Source organism: Dreissena polymorpha, chromosome 3 (genome assembly GCF_020536995.1).
Source record: "Dreissena polymorpha isolate Duluth1 chromosome 3, UMN_Dpol_1.0, whole genome shotgun sequence".
NCBI lineage: Eukaryota > Metazoa > Mollusca > Bivalvia > Myida > Dreissenidae > Dreissena > Dreissena polymorpha.
The window spans coordinates 80,148,761-80,158,724 of record NC_068357.1 but is presented as its reverse complement, the minus strand read 5'-3'; the positions used below and the strand labels follow the sequence as shown (position 1 = coordinate 80,158,724).

At 34.8% G+C, this 9,964-nt stretch overlaps 1 protein-coding gene across 1 annotated transcript in view; it reads right to left on the bottom strand.

Moving 5' to 3' along the window:
- Nucleotides 1–5,490: 5,490 nt before the first annotated feature.
- Nucleotides 5,491–9,964, bottom strand: part of LOC127874907 (glycosyltransferase-like domain-containing protein 1) — a 121,356-nt gene continuing 116,882 nt past the window's right edge. Inside the window, exons 3-8 of the mRNA XM_052419594.1 lie at nt 9,341–9,673; nt 8,788–8,897; nt 7,754–7,898; nt 6,982–7,052; nt 6,384–6,475; nt 5,491–5,687 (exon numbers count right to left, since the gene is read on the bottom strand). Of these exons, the coding sequence (XP_052275554.1) occupies nt 5,571–5,687; nt 6,384–6,475; nt 6,982–7,052; nt 7,754–7,898; nt 8,788–8,897; nt 9,341–9,673 (868 nt within the window). The 3' untranslated portion in view covers nt 5,491–5,570. The remainder of the gene's footprint in view (nt 5,688–6,383; nt 6,476–6,981; nt 7,053–7,753; nt 7,899–8,787; nt 8,898–9,340; nt 9,674–9,964) is intronic.

The window sequence follows — 9,964 nt, the reverse complement described above, 5'->3', positions numbered from 1 at the left end:
CCTTTTACATTCGCCAATTTTTAAACCACTGGATGAAATCAAAATCGGGAAAGGTTAAAAAAGGATAAAAAAACATCATGCCGTTATTTAAGCAGATTTACATTCCCATATGGTTGCATTGCCAAATTTTCCTCCGCAAGTCCTTACTGCAGTTATCTATTATATTAAAGTGACACTATTACGAGAAGACAATGCACTAAGTTAATCATCAAACAATCATTTGCCGCCGAAACATTATACATTGTTAAGAGACGAAGATAGAATATAAAAGTGTTTTTCATGGGCAGTTTTCGAAACAAATAGTGCACCATGTCTTTACACAGTAAATAATCTGCCCATGTAATTATATTATGTCAAAATTTGGCATTTGATATCAAATTGCCTGAACACCATTAGTGGTAAGGGAAATGGTTATATTTCTGTGATCGAAAACGCTTGAAATTGATACAATTATTATAATGATGTTCATATAGGATGTGATACAAAGTTGCAAACAAGATTAATATTCCGTCCCCTTTTATTGTGTCAAGTTTTGTTTTTGAGCCGTTATATGCTTCAATCTATTCATGAACATTAGCTTCAAGTGCTTGAGAGAAAGTTGACGTACATGTTCTTTAATATGTACAATCATTTAATCGAATTAATGCATGTGATTAAACAGTCGTGTGACTGTTGATCGGGAACTGTACTTTCGCTTCGTGTCATTTTATGTTTAGAGGAAGTGTGTGTATATATTGCTCTTATTAATCCGTACAATAAATACATGTTTTTAGAATATTGGGACCATTGTATTTTGTGTTCGGCTTCTCCGTTACAATACAATCTAAGCTATATTTGAAACACGCGTTTCCGGAGAAAATCTTTAAGGTACAAGCCTTAATTACGAAAATAAAAGCTCATCAGCTCTCATCTTGTTGAATATAAGTGATAACAATATTTTATTCTCCAATTCACGCATGACGAAGTACATACATAAAGGTATGGACAAGCTGCTTTAAAAGTTTTCTCTTCACAGGCCCGTGAACGGCTTAATGTATACAGACGCATACTTTGGTATCTTATGTTTTATTTGTTCAATTATTCATCGCCCTTTGAGCGACTGAGTGCATACTAAAAGCACGTTATCAAGCGATTTAATTTTGATAAACTGATTAGACATCTGTACAAACGAATAAATAATATAGACTATTCAAAGGGATTTTTTTTTCGTACAGACTTGAGCGCATATGAACAGGTTTCTGACCCAAGCTGTAATCAATGTATGAATGTAATACACGGGGAGTCAGAATCGCTTTAGATCGTTAAAATGTCAACATCAATGTTAAGATTGAATTAACAAGTGTGTTTGCCTTTTGCGCCGCAATATTAATTTGGGTATTTGCATATCTGTTTAAACCTGTTGTCATTTGAGTTATGAATATTTTAAGTATACATGTATGCAGGGACCTATACAAACAGGTATATGTATAGGTCCCTCGTATATGAAAAAAACTTCTAGAAATCATTATATTATCACGAGCCTATCAACGAGCAAAGATTTGAAGGTGTGTTACAGTATTGTTCTCTTTTCCCCTTATTTTATGTAGTTAAATATTAGAAAATGCACGTATACAAATTTATACTTTATTTATCATTAAAATTATGTTCAAAATAAATAATAATTCTGAGTATAACAAGAGCTGTCAGAAGACAGCGCGCTCGACTTTTCGAGTGCTTGACAGTATACTGGGGAAATTGTTCATATTCAATAAGGTCAAGGTAATATAGTCATATTCTAACTAGAAGAGGACCATAATTGAAACATATTGATTGCTTTTGTTTTAAAGAATTGGTACATTATAGACGATTCTGCGTTCAGGTATATTTTCCACAATTTATTGAACATTTGTAAAGACATAAAACAAACTAATAAGATTATATTTCAAGTTTGATAGCAATAGATTGGATGGGATGGTCTTTAAAAAAGAAAATACATGTAAATAAAATAAATATGAGGGGTGGAGAGGGGGAATAATGTGGATATGTGGTCATATATTAGATGATATTTCAAGAATAAGAAGGAAACAAAGGATTTTTTTTTCGGGGGAGGGGGGTGGCATTCTGGAGTGGAGCCTGGGGGATGGTTTAGGTGGAGTCAATTGTGGTATGTCAGGTAAATGTTGTAAGAGCTGTGTTTGTAAAACACAATGCCCCCTACTGGACCGCTTTGAAGCCATATATCTGACCTTTGGCCTTGAAGGATAACCTTGACCTTTCACCACTCAAAATGTGCTGCTCCATGAGATACGCATGCATGCCAAATATCGAGTTGCTATCTTCAATATTGCAAAATTTCACATTTGGCCTTGAAGGATGACCTTGACCTTTCACCACTCAAAATGTGCAGCTCCATGAGATACGCATGCATGCCAAATATCGAGTTGCTATCTTCAATATTGCAAAATTTGACCTTTGACCTTGAAGGATGACGTTGACCTATCACCACTCAAAATGTGCAGCTCATTGAGATACGCATGCATACCAAATATTTAGTTGCTATCTTCAATATTGCCAGACTTGACCCTTGACCTTTGACCTTGAAGGATGACTTTGACCTTTCACCACTCAAAATGTGCAGCTCCATGAGATACACATGCATGCTAAATATCAAGTTGCTATCTTCAATATTGCAAAAGTTATGACCAATGTTAAAGTTTTTAGACGGACAGACAGACGCCATATATTTGACCTTTGATCATGAAGAACGACCTCGACCTTTCGCCACTCAAAATGTGCAGCTCCATAAGATACACATCCATGCTAAATATCAAGTTGCGATCTTCAATATTACAAAAGTTATACCCAATGTGAAAATTTTCGGACGGACGCACAGACTGACGGAGAGTTCAACTGCTACCGGGGGCATACAAAAAGGATTTTTTTTAATTGTGTGGGGGGATGCTGGGGTGGAGCCTGAGGGATTGTTTGGGTAGAGTCCATTGTGGAATGTCAGGTAAGTGTTGTTTTGTAGAAAAATGAACCAAATCAGATCCTAAATAAAGAAGTCATGGCAATTTAAGCAAAATTGATTTATTTGACCTTGAGATTCAAGGTTATTCAAAGGTCAAGGTCAAAATTAAACTTGCCAGGTACAGTAACCTCATGATAGTAAGAAAGTATTTGAAGTTTGAAAGCAATAGCCATGATACTTTGGAGTTACTAAGTAAAAAAGGGCCATAATTCCGTCAAAAAGCCAGCCAGAGTTATGCAACTCGTCCTGTACAGTCCCCTTATGATAGTTAGCGAGTGTTCCAAGTCTGAAAGCAATAGTTATCATACTTTTGGAGTAAAATGGACCAAAACACAAAACTTCATAAAAGGGGCCATAATTCTGTCAGTCAGAGTTACATAACTTTGCCTGCACAGTCCCCTTATGATAGTTAGTAAGTGTTGCAAGTATGAAAGCAATAGCTTTGATATTTTAGAAATAAAATGGACCTAAACTCATAACTTAACCAAATTTTCAATTTTCTAAGTATAAAAAGGGGCATAAAACTAAAAATAATGCTGACAGAGTTATGGAACTTGGCATACACAATTGTCTTGTTGAGATAAAGAAGTATGCAAGGTTTGAGTTAATTATCTTTGATAGTGTTATAGTTATTTGACTTTATAAAAAAACTTTCACCAACGCCGACGGCGACGCTGGGGCGAGTATTATAGCTCCCATTTTTCTTTGAAAAGTCGAGCTAAAATGATTGCAAATTGTCGTCTAAGACATTATGAAAGAGGGGTTATACTCCACCCATTTCAAAATTAAACTAGTGAGACGACATTTAGTAACCCTTGATTGTATTGATTGATATTAATGATACAAGGGAAACACAAATTACAGACAAGAATATAAACTATCAAATTGAAGGTATGCAATGTTAAAACAGTAACGAAATACATTGGATAGTTAAACAGGCAGCAATTCACGAAAAGCAAACCATCTTAAGCCACAAAATAAGTTTTTCTTTTTTATAAAGGTGCAAGTAATACTCGATTGGTAATTGTCGGCTTCGGTACTACTTAAATGAACCAGGGGTACTCTTAGTTTAAACATATTTATTTTAGCTCGATTGCATCGAAACCTAAGGCTTATATAAACGCTCTCGAGTCCGTTTCCTGGGCCTAGAACCAGTACTTGGTGTCTTTGGGGGAGATCTATAGAACGCTCTTATGGTGGGGGATCAAACCCGTGACCTCCCGGTCGCTAGGCAAACAACATATCCATTACAAAACAAATATAAGGCAATAACATATGGTCGGTGGGTAAATGAGAACATCAAATATTTTGAAAAGACCTTATAACAACAATGGCTGTTGTACTTCACATTCAACAACGTGTGTAGAGAAATAACAGTGAATGAAAAGCCAATTATTTTACAATAAGTATAGAAAAAGTATAACGTTTGATCCTCTCAAACTTAGTTATATAAAATATGGTTTAATTTTACCTTGATTTTGATTATTTTGTTAAGTTAGGAATGCACTCGTTAGAAATCTCTGAAGCAGTTGGAATTTTAAGGGAACTGTTTGCAACTACTTATTTATGTAACAGAGTTTTTGTTTAGAAATTAGGTTGTATCAAATGTTGTCCGAGGAAAATCATGCATGTTTGTTTTATGGCATCATCTTGTTCCCATCGTCTATTTTGGACACTTATTTCGCGTGCAATTCTGTTTATCTGTCATAATCCTCTAAACATTCAATTAAAGTTATAAGATATGGTTTATTAACAGTTGACACTGGTTTTTATTACAAAAGAGGGCCATTGGCCTGATTGCGCCAACCTGAGACCCGAAGGAAGTAGACTTTTATGATTAAGTGGAGTTCCAAATAATGTACTTCATGGAACATAGACGTGTAATTTCTAGGCACACTTATAATTTTGAACTTAGCTTAGATATTAATGAAAAGAATGTTCTTACCGAGCTTATTGATGGAGATTTGTAAAAAAAAAGTGACTTCCAGAGGTTTAACATATTTTTCATGTGACCGAGTGACCATAACTAAAGATGGCATGACCCAGTTTCAAACTCAGCCGAGATTTAATTTAGAAAAATGTTCTTACCAAGTTTCATTTAGATTGGCCAATAAATGGGACTAATATAGTGTCAGCAAGTTTTTAATATCGTTTTTTACCTCACCTGAACTAGTTTGGAACTCGGTCAAGATATCATGTTCTGACATAGTTTCATGAAGATTGGACAATAAATGTGGCTTTTAGAATGTGTACAAGGACAATGTTGACGACAATCAATGAAAATTAAGCTCACCATGAGCACATTATGATCAGTAAAGCTAAAAATGCTGGCATAACTCGGTTTGAATTGGTTTGAAGAGATAACACTTATTGTCTTATAACTTCATACATTTACTCTTTTATTAAATATTTCGGCCAAAGGCCTTCTTCATGTATGAAGGTTTAATAATTTCCTCCCTCTGGAGATCCAATACATACAGTATTGTCTTATATTTATGTACAAAACGACATGGTACAATCAATTCAATTTTCACACATTGCTGGCATTGGTATCCGCAGTTTATGCCAAATGTCCGTTCCTGCTGGTATTGGCTGTTGCTGAAGGAATGGTTGGAGGTTCTAGAATCTCTAGGAATTGAGCCCGATGTGAGGCCCAACTATACCGGTGTGTATCGATCTGTTATAAATTGTACATCTATACTACTTGATAGAAGTTGTATATTTTACATATATGTGTCCTGTTCTGAGAAAACTGGGCATAATGTATGTGCGTAAAGTGTCGTCCCAGATTAGCCTGTGCAGTCCGCACAGGCTTATCAGGTACGACACTTTCCGCCTAAACTTTTGGTTAAGGAGGGACTTCCGTGAAACTAAAAATACACTCACAGCGGAAAGTGTCGTCCCTGATTAGCCAGGCTAATCTGGGACGACACTTTACGCACATGCATTAAGCACCATTTTCTCAGAACGCGGCTCATATATATATTTTAATATATGTTGATATATATATGTGTATGGTTTTCTGTGTTCTGTTTGTATTTATGCAACCATAAAATCCGCCCCTTATTTCTGAAAGCACTGGAACAATGTCTTTTTTAAATATCTTTTTTATATTGCAACAACAATTACACATGCTTCATAAATAATATACATTTTGCCCCTTTTTTGATAAACTGCAATTTCAAATGTTCTTTTTTAATTTACTGTGCCAGGCACCCACTACGCCCTCCTGGGAAAAACACTATGAAACTAAACAACATTACCCAATATTATTTTTGCTTTTCAATTATTTCAGCTGTTCAAATTATTGTTGTGGCAGATAAATAAAACATACATAAGTTTTATGAAAAATTGAGATGCTACTTGTGTGTACCTTAATTTCTTTTCGCCTCAGCATACTCGGGTTCTTGCAGAAATCTCTTAGTCTTTTGAACAACTGGTTGTCTGTATTGTAAATGTTCTCATCTAAAGAATATTGAACATAAGATGACATAGTTAATAGATCAAAAACCACGAAATTCTCAGCATACTTTTTCTCAAATCTGTTTACTAGTATTAGTTTACAAAATTAAAAGCCACAATAATTGTGAACTATAGTGTTACCTACGTTAAGTTTAATTGCAACAAACTGATCATTACACTGTTGTCACTGTTAGTCTTTAGCATAATTGCCTGACATTGCCATACATTATCCTGGACCGAAATAGGCTTTTTAGTGATATTTTTTGTCACATCAATTTGAACCCTAGATGTTCAGTTAATAAGTTAAATTGTTGGGTGGTGACTGGGCGGAGATGGGGCCAAATCCTTAAAAATTGTGCCACCATTGTTGTTTTCTGAAAATTTCAAATTCACTTATGTTTCACTTGATGCCATTTTCCAGACTCCGTAGCCACCATGTATTAGAAACCATCTTTGAACATGGAAATATTATTTATCTTATGATGTGTACACAAAACAACCATTTTTACCTGGAAATATTTCTGGATACACAAGTCTGTTAGGAACCAAAGGGTAGCAACCGCAGTGTACTGCCTCCAACCTGAAAAAGTGCACACATTGTTGAATAACAAAAACTATCATCCAAAAAAGGTCGAAATGGCAACTAAGTTGAACCTTTGTTTGTATATTGTGGTAACGTTACAAACTTTGATTGAAGTACTGTAAAATATTTTAAATGATATTCACAGATATTAAAGTATATATTTATCCAATCAGTATCCTATGTTGTTTAATTGGAGAAACAGTACAGAAAATGGTAATTATTTGGGACATTCTTTTAAACAAGTCTCTTATTCACGAAAAAATTATTCTAGTGGACCGCAGAGGCTAATCTGCAACAACAATTTATGCTCTTGCATTTAGCGGGTTTCCCAGAGTCATGTTCTCATATATTCAAATACACCAATTCTCAATGCTCTACTTAATGGACAGTAAGTAAGCTCAAGAATGCCACAATAATGAATACTACATGTATATCATATGATTGCTACCAGTATTTAAACAAAGTTGTTTGAATAACATTGCCAACACAATGATTGCATTCATCAGCTAAAACCATCTGCCTTAGTAAGCGAGAAAGTACAACAATATATCTTTTTAACACAGAGAATGATGTGACTATTAAATGGAATAATTAAATTGTATAATTGACCAACAAAAAACATATGATAATTTACATCAACTTCCATTATGAGTTGCAATAGAAAGGCAATATAAGAAGGTATTCGACTCGTCCTTTACATGGCAACACCGAAGAATTCGTGATTGGCTGTGGACACGACAACATCCGCCTCATGCAGTACCCGGAAGTACTCCCCACGTGTCTTCTGAAAACCCCAGTACCGTATTTTATCCTTGAGCTGTGAACTGGCTTCTTCGAAAATGGCTATAAAAAGCAAAATGCTCTGATCTGCGTGCATTTGATAAAATAAGGATGCTATATCTAAATACATATGAGCTGTGCTCTGTGAAAAGGGGGTTTAATGCATGTGCATAAAGTGTTGTCCCTAATAAGCCTGTGCAGTCTGCAAGTATCACAAGGGCATCTTTTGTGTTAAGGTCATTCTATAATGTTTTGTCTGATCGAGTTATTCGTAAAATATGTAAATTTATGTATATCCAATGAGAGGCAGACAAGACATCTATATGAGCAAATATTAACCAATAATTTGATAATGTGTTCCCCCTTGTGATCACATAATCAATGGTGACTTATATAATGTATGTGATCCTAGTCCAAAACGCTCTCATTATATTGTGTGAAAACTCCAAGTATGTTAATATTTAAATATAACTGTTTTACCTGAAAACCAAAAGGATTTTCTTTCTAACTGACCAACCATATGCAGAATACTTACTAGAAGTATTTAAAAGATGTCCTATGAAAAACCGACAGACCAATGGAGATAAAAGCGGTATACCCTAGCTAACCTTTTCGAAAAGGTGTGGAGAGCATAACAGCATCAGACGATTAATTATTCAAAAATATTTATATATGATTGACAAAAAAAGAAGACATTTTCATTCCAAGTCTAACTGTATGAATGGAAATACACATTTGTTAAATAAAATCCTGGGGATACTCTTTTTGATTTCTTATCACGCCTACTTTAATAAAGTGCGTAAAAAACCGCTTATATGTTAAACTTTTTTACAACAGGTCCTAAAATAATGCAGGTTTTATGTTTATAAAGTTCTGTTATTTAACTGTCAAAATACATTATTGACAGAATCCCTTAGTCTGTCACCCGGACTCATGACTATACATCACCCACCTGGTACTTCTGAATACTGGTCACCGATGACTGACAACTGGAAGTCACATCCTGCTGCCTGTAGCTGCACCATCGCCTGGAAAAATGACTCTGGGTTCTTGTCATGCTCCCTGAAAATTGTAACACAGAACACATACTAAGACTAAAAATACAGACAATGTAAGTGGACAATATCATTAAAAAAAACTTTTCTTTGACCGCTTACGATGCTTGAACTTGTATGTGCAACAATGGCAGGTGAGCAGAAGTCATTGTTGAATGGTGCGGAGTTCCATGTTCAAGATTATTCAAGTAAGAGTTTTACTGATCTTTCCATTTGATAGTAGATTTCTATGCTGAACGGTTTCAAAAATTAAATGAAGGCACTTTATTCCGAAATAATACTGAGAAACTGTAATTAACTGGACAGGTTCAGAGACTGGACATGAATCATTTTTGCCTTTCAAGGTGATGTATGCAACTAAAGTAGAATGTTGTTTCATTCCACAAACTAATTGCACAAACATCCATATACAAAATAATAACAGAACTTCTTCTTTTACATTAGACTTACCATCTATGGGGCCAAACTATATGCAATGGTGAATCATCTTTCTTTAACCGTTTTGTTCCGCTTATGTGTGCATGTTTTACACAATCTTCTTTATTTTGACTAGCACATAGCATGTTACTTGTAACGTCCCCTGTTGCACTTCCAACGTTATTTACTTCAGGCACTGTTTCCGGAAACACTATAGGGTAGTTTAAAACGTGGCACTTAGGCGATATCTGGTCAGCTACACCTGAAGGATGATGGTCTGGCATAAGCTTAAAGAATGACTTGATGTTGGCCAAGAATGATGTCTTGTTGAACTCAGAGTTAAATAGCACTTGATTCGCGACTACACTGAAAATAATATACCATTAGCAGATTTGAAATGGGAAAGTGCAAATTTTTTAATTAATTATGATCTAACATAAATCCATTTTAATAATCTGGTAATTTGCTCAATACATGCAACTTCATGAAAAATCGAATTGATTTATTGTTCATATAATTGGGTAATTTGTGATGTTTATGAAAAAATAATGTAGTCTTTGTTTTATTTAAAGTTTTTCAAAACACAAGACCTGATATCTAGTATGTTCTTTGCACAGTTTCTTTGGAACTGTCAAAAGTTACTTAGCCACTCAACTG